The sequence below is a fragment of the Neltuma alba genome, unplaced genomic scaffold (assembly GCF_004799145.2).
Source record: "Neltuma alba isolate B1F8T4 unplaced genomic scaffold, ASM479914v2 tig00010660_pilon, whole genome shotgun sequence".
NCBI classification, from domain to species: domain Eukaryota; kingdom Viridiplantae; phylum Streptophyta; class Magnoliopsida; order Fabales; family Fabaceae; genus Neltuma; species Neltuma alba.
Genome location: NW_021635505.1, coordinates 1 through 16883, shown reverse-complemented (window position 1 = coordinate 16883; position 16883 = coordinate 1). Strand labels below are relative to the sequence as shown.

The following is a 16883-nucleotide window of genomic DNA, read 5'->3' as shown; positions in this document are numbered from 1 at the left end:
CAGTACTTAGTAAAAATTAGAAGGATATATTTAGTTCACAAATATATTTATTAAATTATTTTAAAGAAGAAAAATTAATTTAAAAAAATTAAATCAAAGAAATGCTCCAATAAGTTGTGCGCCCGAAGGTAGTCTGCGTGAAGAAGTGGTACATGATGAGTGGTGCGGATATGGTTAAAGTTCTGGAACGAGAGATCCTCTGAGTGTGGCTCCACGTGGCATTATGTAATGAGAGAAGTGCTACAAATCCTACGGAAAAAAAAAAACCCACCAAAATATCATGTTTATAAGTCACTTTCATCATGTTTCATATAGACCAAAGAAAACCTTAAATTTTATTAACTCTCATTTAAAATTCAACAACTTTCCAACCTTATCTCTATTTAATATATTATACATCATATAAACAAAGTCAACATAATAATAAATGAAGGTTAAAATTGTATATCCGTAAAAAAAATTTCTCTCAGTGTCCTATAAATAGAATAAAAAAAATATTCTCTTTATATCCTATAAATAGGACTAGAGGAGTAATTTCAAAGCCAAGTCATTTTTTATATAAGAACTTGTAATTCCAAAGTACTGTGTTGTTATTAAAATTTTGGCGATATATATATATCTGTACTTATCAACAGAAGAATTTAGAGTGTGATGGTTGTTGAAAGTAGAGGGTTACTTCACTCGGCCTATGACAGCATGACCTGGGTGGAATTATTTACAATAATTGATCGATCCTAAGTACATCAAAATAATTCCGGCCGCCCACGTGCATTTCAATCTCCATATGCAAATTGTGGACGACGTCTTTAAAGTGTGGATAACACTTTTTTTTTATGGGAAAATTTTATTAAAGGACTTCTCTATCAACATAATTTCCACTCTCCACCAAACAATTTTAAAGTTTCACTACAGTCTTTTAGCCAAAAAAAAAAAAGAAATTATATTGAGAAGTAAAATGTTCAGGTTACCCTTAATGTTTGAAGAAGGAAAAAAAGAAAACACTGTGATAGGGTTTTACTCTCATAATAGAAAGCAAATTTTCTCTTCCACATAAAAATTGGTTCGCATTCTTTGTGCTCTGTTCTCTCAGTGTTCTCAGTTCGCATTCTCTCATTTCTGATGACTAGTGTAGTCTTATTTGTTAACATTATCTCATATTCTCTATACTTGTTCGTGTTCTTTCGACATAAATCTCCTCTCCCAACAATATTTTTGCTACTCTATGTTTAGATACACTTTTTCTATTTGCATTTTTTTCACACGCTCTTGCTAAAAATCTCGTCTCTCGTTTTCATCAATAGGGTTTCTATTGGACTGATTTCAAAGAACCCATGGGTACTTTTATTTAATTGGACTATGCACATGTTAAAAGAGTTGAGGTTTAAGTTTGGAGCTTTATTTTTTTTAATTTGATTTTGTTCACTCTTTTCAGTTGGTCATTGACATTTGTTAGTAACAATAGTCACTACTATGCTATTCTCAATGTCTTTTTGTGCTTTCTGTATGTTTTGTAATTTCTGGTTTTTATGAGTCTTGCTAGTGCATGTCTTTGGTATTAATAATTGAAGTAAAGGAAATTAGCAAGTGCACTTGCTCGTGTGACAAGTGAAGCTAGAAAATTCACTCCAAGAATGAATTATATTTACAAGTTGATTGTAGCAATTTCATGTTTACTAGTATAACCAGTGAAGTTAGGCAATTTTACAACAATAATTAGTGCATTTACAAAGTAACGATAGTAAATTCATGTTTGTTGTGTAACAATCAAATTTAGACAATTTACAAAAAATATTAATGCATTTACAAGTTGATTGTAGCAATTTTATATTTACTGGTATAACAACTGAAGTTATGCTTTATTTTGAGTTTTTAATGTTCTAAATGAGCAAAACTAACCATGATACTTATTGCTTTACCATAGGAACAACTAACTTCATTTAGGTTGGAACTGTTATGGCTACATATGCAGAGGATGGCTTTTTATTCTTAACTCAAGAAAATTTTTTTGGCAAACTCATGATTCCAATTGAGACACGTGATATTCCTATGCCAAATTCCCTTTGATATGATAAATACACATCCCCTATCTTTCTACAACCACTATTGACTACTTACTGTCTTGGAAGGCTAGAACTCAGATGATTAAATCTCAATTCCAACAACAAAAAGAGTATCATTGTTCAAGATATGGTGAAGCTGGTCATACTAGAAACATTTGTAGAAATTCAAACACTGCATGACTTTATTGTTGAACATAGTCTTTATTGGTTTTATATACAGTTGCTCTATATATATATATATGAATGCCAAAATATATTTTTGAAATGGTTAGGAAAGTAGTTACTACAACTTATTTAGTTTTTTTTGGGTGGGTTGGAATCCATTTTGTATGGTGCCATGAATAGAGGTGAAAAATTTCATGATGATACATGATGATAAGTTGTCCCAAGTACTATAATAAAATTAGATGGCAAGTATGTAAATGTATAAACACATTAGTCCACTTGCAAATGGACATGTTTCTCTTGTTCAAATTTTTTAATTAAATTAGGCCACTTGCAAATTAGCGTGTTTATGTTGTTAATGTACATATCCTCATGACAAATATGCAAATTCCAATTATGAATAGTCCCTCCCAAATAATTATTTTTTCAATTAAACTAACTTACTTGCAAATGAATGTATTTCTATTGTTAATTTATGTATCCTTATTGCAACTTCACAAGTTCCAATGGTGAATAATTCCTCCCATACTTGTAAACTATCAAGAACTTTTTCAATTAAATTAACTCACTTGCAAATGGATATATTTATGTTGTTAATTTTGTATTCTTGTTGCAAATTCGCAAGTGTCAGTTGTGAATAATTCCTCCTATACTTGTAAATTATCAAGAATTTTTCTAATTAAATTAACTCACTTACAACGCATTTCTGTTGTTAATTTATATACCATTGTTGCAAATTTGTAAATTCCATGTGTAAATAATTCCTCCCATACTTGTAAATTATCATGAACTTTTTTCTAATTAAATTAACTCACTTGCAAATAGATGTGTTCCTCTTCTGAATTTATGTATCGTTATCACAAATTTGGGAATTCCACTGGTGAATAATAGCTCCCACACAAATTGGTGACGAAAATGAGAATAAGAGAATTAATTGACATGTGATCTGCAATTGAAATATAACAATTGGCTTGTCCTTGCTTTCTTTTTGCTTGTATCTTTATCCGTTCAAGTAGTTCCACAACAACAATTGACTTTGTACTTCTTCTTTGAGTAACAAACCACCATAAAAAGCCTGACCTTAGTGCAATGTGTTATTTCTATGCCACAACAATGAGTACCACCATCATTACATTCACGTAGGTGCAACAATGAAAGCTGAAAATATTGCATGTACTCATAGACTTATAATTCAACTCTTACTATTATATAATAAAGCATGGTAAACTCAATTCCATCCTTCTCTTCCACATGGGACCACTCTCTTAAATATGTGATGACACGAATCTCACAATCATCACTACAAAATTAACACAGCATAATGTTATACCACTAAACATCAAATTGCCACAACCAATTGATAAATATGCTAATTCTTCTTGTAAATTCTCCATCTTCACTTGGCTAACAAAGCTTTAATGCAATAATAGCATGTACAATTGAGTTCATAAAATTTTTCTTGCTATAAAAAAACAGCAATGAGTACTACACTTCCAGAACAACTCAAACCAAAACATATAATTAAAATCTTATATTGAAGATATTGATTTCTAATACCAGCAATATTTCCAAAAGTTTTACATATTTGGAAAAGAAAAAGCAGTAAGTTATTCCACCCATCAAATTCCAACAAATCAAAACAAGGAAATTTCTTTTCTTTTGCAACCTCAACTTACCACGCATATGGATCTTCGTGACATTAAAAAAATTGTTTACAATCCATAACTAAAAAACAAGTAAATAAACTCGCAGTATGAAGAGCGGACACTGATTTGTGAGTATAGATAAACTAAGCCTACACAAGAATGCTTATGCTATGAATGAATAATGATCAGTTTGGCAAGCAAAAAAACTGGATGACAGATGAAACAAGCTTCAAAATTATATAATTAATTAACAACTACCCTTTTGTCACAAGCTCTACATTCATGATAGGAATTGAAAATGCACAAAAGAAGTAACTCACTCTCAACACTTAATGCTGTGAATTTGAACTCAAACCGCTGAATAATTTTTGCTCAACTACTCAAAGTAATAAAAAAAATTTCTCAATGGTTTAGAACTCCATGACAACCCAAACCACACCCATAAAATCTACAATACAACAAATTGAGAAGGATTTTACAGTGATGTATAGAGAAATTTTTGAATTTAAAGACAGTGAAAGAAATCACATCCACAAAGAGAGACATCATGGTGAAGGCGAAGCCTCTCATTCAAGACTGGTAGGGGCGATGGTGAAGGCTCTCTTTACTAGAACAATAACAACAGTGAAGGCTCTCCTTACTAGAATAGCAGTGACTGTGAAGGCTTTTAGTAGCAACGACGAGTGAAGGCTCTCATTAAACACTTGCAGGGGAAGTTTCAGAGAGTGAGATAGGGAAGAGGTTGGCAGTTGCTAGAGTGAGAGAGCGACCTAATAATTTTCACACTTTTTTCAAATCCTAGGAGAATAATTTTGAGGGGCAACAGCGTCTTTTTTATATCCAAATTAATTTCATTTTTCCTTTTTTAGTTCTGTAGTGATATTTCATAATTATAAAAGGGCTTTTTGAAATTAATTGGCTACAGTAAACCTTAAGTGAAAATTTTCCTTCTTTTTATGTTTAGTTTGCCTCCACTTATTTCAATTTCCATATGCAAATTGGGTTGATAGCAAATTTTTTTCACAATACAGTGAAAACCGTATTATAATTTGTACTCCCAAAACTCCAATCATGACAACAACGAATTTTACAGAGTGATGATAATTTGACTTTTGCTCTAATACACTTGGAAACAAAGGCACTTATTTTTTATGTTGTGTCTGAACGGAGTTATGTTAAGAGGCATTTATAAATATTATTGGTAATTTTTAAAGCAATATAAATCTTCAATTAAGAAGTCAGAACCATATATTATCTATCATGAAACAACATGGCTTTATTACCCAATAATTGTTTAAAATAATTTTGCATGAAGATAACATCATTGTAACATGTAGAGTTTCTTTAAAATAACAACGTTTCACACTCAGTGGTGATAATGACTTCTTTGGATAATCTAATCCGACCCCAAAAAAATCGCATGGTGTAATCAAATTTTATTTTAAATTATCATTCCACTTGGATCTTTGTGGTTTGCCAAGAAACGGATGACTGGTGGCACATTTTCTTCACAGGAAAAATTCAAACAACATAATAAAAAAAAACCTCAGAAGAAAAAGCAAGGCCGACACTCCAATAAGTGGAAGTCTCAAGTCGTGTGCGTCATGGAGCACGTCAAAACAGCCAACCACTTGTCACTTATAAATAGCAGCTCCCTCATTCCTCGTACCTCATTCGTGTGCACTTCCTTTTTGTATACCTTCTTGTCTTTAACTTGCGAGCCTGACTGATATATGCATAAATAGCAGAGACTCAAATGGTACTACAACCAGGGTTTGAGCATCCAAGGAAGGCCTTCGGATGGGCAGCAAGGGACGCATCTAGGCTTCTCTCTCCTTTCAACTTCTCTCGAAGGTGTACACACACACACACACACACTCACACACATATATAGAGACGGACACACCCACACACATCCTTGCGTGTTTCATTATAATGACCGTTTTTTGTCGGTTCCATCATTTTTGTCGCTGAGATCAACCGTTTCATTTCTGCAGAGAAACCGGAGAGAAAGATGTGACCTTCAAAGTGATGTATTGTGGAGTGTGCCACACCGACCTCCACTTGCTTAAGAACAACTGGGGCATTTCCGTCTATCCCCTTGCACCTGGGTAGGTACGTGTCTATATTTTCATTCTCTCTCATGAAATTTATAACTGATTGTGTGGTATATATGAATGTCAAGGTTGATTTCATTCTAAACTACTATATATGGGGGATTAATTCAGGCAAGAGATTACAGGAGTAGTGACAAAGGTGGGAAGCAAGGTAGACAGATTCAAAGTTGGAGATAAGGTTGGTGTGGGATTCATGGTTGGGTCCTGCCGTTCATGTCAAAGCTGCTCCGACGACCTTGAGAACCAATGCTCAAAGCAAGTGTTAACTTCTGGTTCAAAGTATGTGGATTTATGGCACTATGACATATGGAGGGTACTCAGATTTTATGGTCGCAGACGAGCACTTTGTGGTTCGTATCCCAGATGCTTTGCCTCTTGATGTTGCGGCTCCTCTGTTTTGTGCTGGGATCACAGTGTATAGCCCCTTGAGGAACTTTGGTCTGGACAAGCCAGGCCTTCATGTGGGTGTGGTTGGTCTTGGTGGCCTTGGCCATGTGGCTGTCAAGTTCGCCAAAGCCTTTGGGGCTAAGGTAACTGTCGTTAGTACATCTATTAACAAAAAGAAGGAAGCCACTGAACATCTTGGAGCTGACTCCTTTGTTGTCAGCCGCCAGCAAGATCAGATGCAGGTACGATACCTCTCTCAAACTTAATATAAAAACTACTAAACTAATTTTGATACATTAAATAAGTTATATAAATTAGTCAATTATAACTAAATATGACACATGATTTTCTAAAATATACTGTAACATTAGATTATATATAGGTGAACTAGTTTGAAAAAAAATAATAAATACAGGAGATAAAATAGATTATGAACTTATGTTTTGGACTAAATTCAACCCAACAACTAGTTACTATATACTAGGCATCGGAGGGAGTATTGAAATATTGGACAAAACGTAGTCACAAAAAAATCAGATTTCTATGTTCACTTGTATGTATGTGTGTAAGCTGCAATGGGGACTTCGGATGGGATCATTGACACAGTTTCTGCACAGCATCCTCTGGGGCCTTTGATTGGTCTGGTGAAGTCTAATGGGAAACTTGTATTGCTGGGTGCACCTTATATTAATTAAATCATGCTCTTTTTCTCTTTTTGTAATTTTCTAGCTTACTCGGAAGCCACATCACCAATTTTTAACAGCGTCTGCAACCTACATCGGATGACTCAAGGTGAGTTACGGATGATTAGGATTAATTTACTAAACGAAAAAAGGTTAAGGATTGAGTTTTAACCTATTTAAAAATTGAAACTTAATCTTAAACAAATGGATTAAAATTTAAAGGATTAAGATTAATTTTTTCGTTTTACTTCATATATTCCGGGGGACACTAATTTGGATAAAGATTCGTTCGTTGTAATGTTTATATACGCGTTTACATTTATAATTCTTGTGACAAAAAACAAAGAAAAATATTGTGTGTTTTCAGGGAAAAAAAATTAAAGTAGGCCCTACATAACAGGCTATATTTCAAAATGAATTCTGCTAGACATGATTTTTAGGAGTATGAATCTTTTCACTTTTTTTTTTGGAACCATGAACTCCTTGCACCTTCCATGAACTGATTTTTTTTTAAGCACAGGAGGAATCATATCCGAGACACTATTAGGTATTAAATGTGAACACCTCTTTCTGCAGAGATTCAAATCTTAGTTTATCACGTTGTGAAAAACTAGTCCTTTTTGCTAAACCTAATCCACGCTTATGAACTGATTTTTTTTTTATAAGTACATGTATTCTCTTATTAGAAGTAATTCTGTTTGACGCATTATTGAGTACTAAATATAGACAAATCTCACAATAAGAATTTGAACAGGGGTTTACCATGAACTGGTTGTTATGTCATGGGGCGCCTATTACTCAGACCCCCATTGGCATTGGCAAGAGTGGGGAGGCTTCCATTTTGGGCCGATAAAGATGCAAGAGTCCAAAAGGAGAAAACTAAACTCAAGACCCATCACCCTCTTGTCCACGGGCCATAAATTTGGGCTGAAGCTAAAATATTCCAGCCCGTATCCATGAGGCCGATTTTGGCCCGTCACAAGTTTTTCTTTACGAGTTCCGCCTAATACATTGGGCTATAAATGATGTGCGTTACCGAGTTGGAAAATCAAATTCATTGTTTATGATGAGTAATAAAATATTGAACTAATTTTTTAATATTTTTTATATTAAGTATTTTTATATTTATATAAACAGGTTAATATAATTTTTGATCATTTGATTTTCAAATCATAGGTTTCAGTCCTTCAATAGGAAAAATGTCAAGGATTTAATTGAATTATACAAATCAATGTTTTAAATAAAAAGAAAATTAAGGGACCAAAAAATATGATTTGAAATTTGAGAAACTAAAATTAAAATAAGAGAAAATTTAAGGAACTAAAGATTATATTAGCTCTTATATAAAATACTACCTCTAATCATTAATATAAGAACTAGTTGACTAATTTGAGTAGATTAAGAAAATTAGTTAAGTTAGTTATTTGTAATAAATATGTGTTGTCTTTCCTAAAACATCCTTATTAATCAAATATATTTGTTAGAACTACTATTATTATAAAGACTATCTTAAAAAAAATAGATAAATATAAAAGACAAAATGGATTGAAGTCTTATATTTAGATTCAAAATAAAAGCCAAATAAACTCTTATATTAAGAACACGAGGTAGTATAAAATTTTGAACAAATCACGTGATTGATAAGTTGTAAATTTAAACCTTCACCAAGTTGATTTATTACAGAGGTACTATGATTCTAAACATCGATATTACGATATCGTAATATTTAAAACTAAGCAATTCTGCGTTACTTATCTGTCATAAATTTACATCGGCCGTATATATATCATTTTGTGGCCCCGTGTGTGTGTGTATAGCTTGCAAATATATGAAGGGCTGTTTGGTTTCTTTCAAGAAACATTTTTAGTGTTTTCACTTAGGTTGAAATAATTTTTTTTCATATATTATAAAATTATTTTTAAAATTATGATTTTATCTCAATCTAATATTCTGTATACTATTAGTTAAGTGTTCCCACCCCTTTCAAACCTATTTCTCACCTTTTTTGAAACAACGGTCCTCCTCTGTAACTTCAATAAATAATTGCATGAATGTAATTGATTTATTATCGTGATCTTTAAATGCCATTTCCCCCTAATTGTTATAAATTTTGACATTGATCTTTTCTGAATGAATAAAAAAGGACCAAAATAGAATTTTAAAAAAACAATTCCAAATTATATGACTCTGATATGGGAGGAAACATAAAAGAAGAAAAAGTCAGCTTTTGACAGAACCCAAGAATCAGAAAATCAAAGAACAAAAGGCAGAAAAGTGATGGATTTCTGATGACAATAATAATAATAATAGAGTGAAGAGACGGGAGGAGAGGGTGGCCATACGTAGCCGCGGGATTGTTAATAATTTAGAGAAAGAGAGAGACAAAGCATTAAGCAAGAGAAAGAGAAAGACTAGCACTAGGGGACAGAACTTCAGAAAGCACGCTCATCGATCAATCCGTACTCTTTTGCCCAACCCATTCTGATCCATTCTCATTCAATGCTCTTCTTCTTCTTCTTCCCTCCCTCCCTCCCCCAATCCATCGCCATCCACTCTGATTTCTCTTCTCTTTCTCTGTACTGTACCACTCTCACTTGTACATTCCTCAACTAACAGTAGTGAAGCGTCTCCCACACCCTCTCTCTCACTGTATCTAGATCTTTTCTGATGATTCTATATTCTGCTTTCTTTTTTTTCTTTTTTTCTTTTTGCTTTCTTTTTTCTTTTCTTTCTCTTTGCCTTTGCATCAGTCAATCTCACGTGAAAGCGATTGTTCATTTGACGCACCTTAATTGTTGGACATCGCCTAGGAAACTGTATGCTCATATATATTGCTTTGGATTTTGTCTTTTAACACTCTGGTTTCTAAATTTCGATTACCGTAAATAACCGGTGTAGAATACAAATATCCAAGAGGTGGATTTTGATGAACATGACAAGATACTTATACACTACTCTCCTTTCTGCTTGTTTATACTTGTGTACTTTCGTCACTGTGATAAAGAGAAAAATTGAATGGAAGTGGGGCTTTCTGTCCTCCTCCTTCTCTCTCTGCGTTTGGTTTGCTTCCACTGTTGCCTTATACATATGCCTCATTGCATGCTCTCTTTTTCCTTCTGCCTAAACCATAACATGTCAATTCAGCTGCGAGGCATATGTACTCTTTCCTCTCTCTCTTTCTTTTTCCTTTCAATTCAATATATCAATACGATTCAAAATCAACATCAGCAGATAGAAAGGAAAAGGAAAACGAAAGGAAAAAAACTGTAGCACGAATCACTGTGTCAAGTGAATTTATTCTTTCACATGCGGGTCATCTTACTTTAGATTCGTATTTATGCTATGTCTAGTATATCCAAACTAGAGCCAAATGGAATAGAATAAATATGTAATTCAAAGTTTTTCATCATATAAAATTTTGAATTCCTTGTTTTGGTTTATATACTTCTCTTAATTTCTAATCACGAACAGCTAGATGTATATAAATTGTGTGATATGCCCCCTTCAAATTTAGGAGGTGTTTGGGTTATGCTAAAAGTGCTTTTTAGAGGTAAACTCTTTCATATATTTACTTCGCATATCGTAAAAATATTTTTAAAACCATGATTTTATTTCTACCTGGACACCCTCTTATAATCAATCACACACGTTATATATCAAGTAATTTGTCCTTCGGATAAACTTGAGCTTGAGAATTTGAAAGTTGAAACATTAATTAACTTTCTTCTCTCTCTTTTTTTAAGTACAAGTGTTTTTGTATGAAAAACACTCATATTTGAGGTACCGAACAATAAGTGTTAAATTAATTAGCTTTTTTGCTAATGACCTAAAATTAATGATCAACACCATAAGCTATCTAAAGACCTTGAGAAATACTGCCAATAACGGCAGTTGAATCAAATAAAAGGGACTAAATATTTTTCAATTGAGATCCCAAGTTAAGGCCTCAATACTGGATTGGTACAAACCACATTGAGATAGCTACTGCTCATTTGGAACTTGTTTGGATGTAGATTATTTGATATAATAGATTTTAGATATTTGTAAGATAAAAAATAAACTTAAAAAATATTTTCTTTCTTTTTTATACAATATCTAGTACTACCAAATTATATTTGAGTATTGTGAAGCTCCATTCCCGGTATCCTTTCGTCTTCTTATCTAAAATACTTCATTTGTTTCTAGATGTGAGTGCTGCAGTTAATTAATTCATATAAATTTAAAAAAAACAGTTAAGTTGATTATTTTTCATTAAGTGTTTAAATGCGTTAACTGTTATGAAATTACCAAGAGTAGATATCCATCTCCTCTTCCTCTCAACTTCATCAACTCCCACTACGTCTATTATACATTATTCCTCAATTACTCTTTTACTATGCTTTTAATCTTGTAATTCACCTTCCACTCATATTTATGTGATTTATAGTCCACTATGTTATTTAAGTACAAGTATAATTTGTGTGTAAGACTATGCCTATACATAGGGCATGTCATTGTAAAATAAAGAAAGTGAAGAAATACAATATTATTCTCTCATTTTCTTGTCTACATCTCTTCTCTAATCTAACTTCTTTGTTAGTTAATTTCATAACATTAACTTTTTTTAAAAAAATACTCCTTCTTTTAATAATCCACATTGGAAACTGGAATCCGAAATTTAAAAATTGTACCATCAATAAGAATAGTTTTTAAATATATTTATAAATAGGAGATAAAAAGAATTAATGTTTTAATTTAAAACCAAAATATATAATTGAATTAGTTTTTATGTTTAAGACTAGAGAAAATATCTTATAATTGTTATTATTAGGTCAAATTCAAGTGCTGCGAAATCCAAAATAATAGAGTAGCTCTTATTCCAAGAACAGTTTTTCCGTTCAAACATTCTTAACCCTGAGAATTTGTGTTTAAATGGATATAAACTCTTCTTAGAATCAAGCCTCTCGGTTCATAAGAACTTTCTTTTTACTTCAACCTGCTTGAGTTGTTTTTCCTTTGCCTTCCTAGCTCCCACGAGGCTTGAGGCCGCCGGATCCGTCAGTTTCCAAAAGAAGATAAATCATTTCTGTTTCCAAGAAATAAAGCCTCCGCCCTTTGGGTTTTTAATTTGTTCAGATCATAAAATCGGTTACTTGCCACCGTATTTTCATCCTTTAACGCAATTGGACAAACTTGAGGACATCTGCAACCGCAATTAAAAAGGAAGAAATTAAACAAACTGCCTTCTGGTACAATGCACATATAATAAATTACTAGGAAAGTTGAAAAAGAAGTAGAAGGTGATAAAAGTGGTTAGAGGAACGGGATGAGAGAGAGAGAGAGAGAGAGGATAGCTCGTGAGATGTAACGTTGGAGGAAACCTTGGGGTTATGTAACGCATATGAATGAGGCTGGGGTTAATGTTGTTTCTCATGGTTTGGTCTCACGGGAATCCAGCCACCTCTCCTCTCTCACGTGTTCCTTCCTCTCTCCCCCTCTCTTGCCTGGACCTGTCTCTTTTCACCTTATTACTTGTACCTATGCCCTTCCACTTTTCCTCATTATCATTTAACAAGCTTCCCTTGTCGGTCATGGGTTGCGGGAGGGAAGTTTTCAATTTTTTCTTAGTATTGTATTATATATATTGATGTTACACACTTTCGATCACCCAAGATTTATGAAAACTTTCCAACAATATATAAGCTTTTAAGCTTCTCATAGTTAAACGGTTGGCGGTGGTGGTTCCATGCCTACATACCTTGTTAGCTATATTTGTCTGTTAGGAAACAAAAAAATATTAGATAAATTAAGAAGAGCACTCTTTTTTCTGGGATAACTAATTTTTAAGCGACCTATCTTCGAGTGATCAATGAGAGTACTCTTAATTAATGAATAAAGATTAAAACTTTCACCACTGTCACTGATGAATTTTGCCTTCTTTTCTCTTCTGGGTATAGGAGGAAATTTAGCGGACTTTTCAAGTACTGTTCACAGATCTCTTTCTTTCTGATGCGTGTATATAGCTGGGCAGCTGATCATGCATGGTGATCTCACAGTAACTATCTTTTTTTCCACACGTTATTCTATATCTCCTGGTTCCCATAAGGGTTATTTCATATATACATCAACTGAAAAGCCAGAACAAGACAAACAACTCAGCGCTTGATCATGACCGTTAAAAGTCCTGTTATGGTTAGGGCATCTTTGCAGTTACAAGAGTTATTTCTTTTTCCGCTCTACTGTACATATTCCCTCTCTCTCTTGGCCATAGCTTCGTTCATTTATGTCAGATTCAAATATATAGAATATGAAGAACAAACAAAAATAAAAGGCTTCTTTCTCCTCTTTTTTTTGTTTGGCGGGGGAGAAAGTGCTTGATTTGGCCTATTCTTTTGTATGATTGGGCAATTAATTAAGAATGTCATAACCTGCTTCTATATACGAGTTTAAACTTGAAATGTTTAAAAGATCTGACCTTCCATTTTAGCTGAGGCATAAACTTTAGAAGGACTTGTACTCTTCTCTAAAACTTTTACTTCAATTAAGGGTCGACGAAGCAAAGGGGACGTAGTGGTATGGGCCATACTGTAATGTAGCGGTGGACCAATAAAGAGATATCACCACCACTATTCATTGCAATAAACGAAAGTTATTTTAATGATGAGGTATACACACACACACATCAAATAACATAATAAACCAGATTGGAGGGATATCTTGGGGGGATGCCACACGTGTAAGGCTTCATTTGGGGTCTTCAAAGTTCAAAGTAAAGTGGGTGCTTAGGCTTTTAGTTCAAAAGGGACGTTTCAAATATAAAAAAATTTACTGATGACATGATGGCCTAAAACAAAAAAGAAAAAGAGAGAAATAATATATCATATAATAGACAAACTGTTGGGCGTGACAGATCAGCAGTATGCCTTTGTACTCTGAAATCACACCCCCCCTCTCTTCTCTCGTCCTTGCATCATTTCTTGCTCTGATACCCCTAATAGGTTTTATTCTATTCCTAATTATACACATGTTACAATAGCCCATGTACTACCATGCAATCAAAATCTAATTTTTTCATCATCAGCCAACAACTATATATGACCCACAAGAAAAGAGAATATTATTTCTTCTGGAGCTTCAGAAATTAATTAACTGCGGTTATTGGTCATGAGTAATTCCAATGAATTCAATAATCAATGCGGCAATATATTTTCCGGGAAAAATCCATTAATGTTTTAAGTTAAATTGTATGTGACAAAAAGAAAAGGTCTGAATGAATGACGAAAACGTTTGTTAAAGTTGTCTGAGCTGATAAAAGTAAGTTCTTTTATAAATTGCGTCAGCCAGAATTTTTTTTGTTTTTAACCAGCCAGAATTGTTGCGTTAGTGTATATCTATTTATTTTCACTTTGCAGGAGATGATGATGGCGATGCTTAATTATAATCGTCACTCACCAAACTCCAACATATCTCCCATCATTATCAACCACAGTAAAGGAGTTTCAGTCTCTTAAAGAGTATTTGTTTGTAGAGACTTATAGTTGTAGTATAGTGGTCAATCTCTCTCTACTGTCATAACAGCCTTGGATCATTTACTTTTATTGTGATCTCTCCCTCCCCCCCCCTCTCTCTCTCTCTCTCTCTCGTATATATAATATCGACTTCTCCTTTTTCTAGTGAGATCTGAGCCTCCTCTCTCTATCTGTGCCTCTCTATATCACTAGTGTGCACTTCTGTTTACATATAGCTTGCTATCTTTATTCCCTTAGATCTGAAAAAGTACACTAATTTCCAATCACCCTCTTTGATGAAGATCACAGGCACTCATCATCAAAAGGCCCTCCCTTCCCATTTCTCTCTTCCATCATCACCATGCATGAACTCATTCAATTGATCAGATAAGGATGTTTGCCTCTGCAAAAGGAAACTGAAAAACTGAATCTTTCTCAGCTCACAATACTTGCTATCTTCTTCACCCTATATTTTCCTTCCCGACCATGTCAGCTCCGGCGACGACGAAAGACGAGAGCCAGGACTCAGGCGGCCGGAAAAGCACCTCTGCGACGGCGGCGAGGCAGTTAGAGCAAGGGCTAAAGTGCCCGAGATGTGACTCTCCCAACACTAAATTCTGCTACTACAATAATTACAGCCTGACTCAGCCGAGGCATTTCTGCAAGACTTGTCGTAGATACTGGACAAAAGGCGGAGCCTTGCGTAACGTTCCGATTGGCGGCGGTTGCCGGAAGAACAAGAAACTGAAATCATCGTCATCCTCAAGACTCTCAAATGACGGTGGCTTCTCCCCTTCTCTGGACTTTCACCTTGGTGGTACCGCCGCTAACTTCTTACCCTTCCCTAGGCTGAACGATCACCCTCCAGCTCTTAACCTCGAAGGAACCTCAAGTTCTTTCAATATTGGATATAATTACCCACTTAACGGTGGTGTAATCCAAGGTATGAGCTCACTGAACGTTCAGAGCAGCCTTGCTTCTTCGATTGAGTCTCTGAGCTCAATAAACCAAGACCTTCACTGGAAACTGCAGCAGCAGAGACTAGCGATGCTGTTTGGAGGGGATAATACTGCAAGTAGTCTAAAAGATAACCGACCCGTTTCAGCGATTAATCTCGAGAACCAGAGTCATCAGAGATCATCAAACCCTATTTTGTTTCAGAATCTTGAGATTTCGAAGCCTGAAGAGATCTCTCCCGTGGTCGGAAGTTCGAGAAGAGATACACCCACAGAGTGGTTCTTCGGGAGCTCGTATGCTTCAGTGACTCCAACACCAACTACAAGCAGCGGAGGTGGAGGTAATGGGAATGATAATGGAAGCAATAACTGGAGTCTTCAAGGTTGGGGTGATGTGCAGCAGCAATACAGTGCTTTGCCCTAGATTATGAGGTAGAAGAAGAACTGAGTACACCTTTTTCTTTTCTTTTTTTCCCCACCGAATCGTTCGATAATTATCACAAATCTCAATTCTAAACCCGTTCTAGGTATATGGTAGTGATGATAGTCTATGTATGCTGTGTTATTCTATATATGTTGGCTTTGAATTGATTATTAAGAGGTATATGTGTAACATATATATAACAGAAAATTCTTAAACCTTTTTTCTTTCATGAATCTCGTGCACATGCTCATCGATTTCACTAGGGATTATTCAACAGTCTAAATCTCATTTCTTTGTATTGATGGCTAAGCTTTCCGCTCCATTAACTAGTATACTTCTGCTCAGTTGAATCCAGCTACTTTCACCTTTGTGGTTATAATAATCCATTAGTACATGAAAGGGAAAAGCAATGGCTTGCTTTCTGCGGATTCTGTATGTTTGCTAAGATATAATTTTAGGGGAAAGATTCTGAGATCTCCAGCCGTTGGATTCTGCTTCAAGATTCAGAGCAATAAAATATAACTTGTCACAAATTAGGAAATGATCCCGCAAGAATCATCATGTATACGCTTTTGTGAAAATTTTATGGGCTAACTTACTTTATTTGATTGTGTTTTTTTAACTTTTTCATATATTGATAATTGATAACTAGGGATGCATATCTTGTTTATTCCTCGTGGGTTAGGTGATGAATTTACCCTTCTGTTAAATGTCCTTTGGGATCTGTGAAGGATTTTTGGATTGCTGCGTCATTTGTAATCAATGGGGTACTTTAGCAGCATAACACTGTTTTTGTTTTACGTAGTCAATTGATATCCAAAAGGACAGAAGTCTATGGCACATAATAATATCATCCAGTTACCCTCCATATGTATTTATAAGAACTGAGATCCAAAAGCTCCCCAGCTGTTGATCTTTGCAGCAATAATTTACTCAAAACTCATAGTGCCTGACCCAG

The 16883-nt window shown here is 34.4% G+C and overlaps 1 protein-coding gene and 1 pseudogene across 1 annotated transcript; both read left to right on the top strand.

Annotated features, from left to right (window-relative positions):
• Positions 1-5627: 5627 nt before the first annotated feature.
• On the top strand, positions 5628-7070 carry LOC114757991 (probable mannitol dehydrogenase; annotated as a pseudogene).
• Positions 7071-14777: 7707 nt separating this feature from the next.
• Positions 14778-16154, top strand: LOC114757992 (dof zinc finger protein DOF5.7-like). Its single transcript, XM_028946974.1, has one exon. The coding sequence runs from the start codon at positions 15032-15034 to the stop codon at positions 15923-15925; it is 894 nt and encodes a 297-aa protein (XP_028802807.1). The 5' UTR covers positions 14778-15031; the 3' UTR covers positions 15926-16154.
• The last annotated feature ends 729 nt before the right edge of the window (positions 16155-16883 follow it).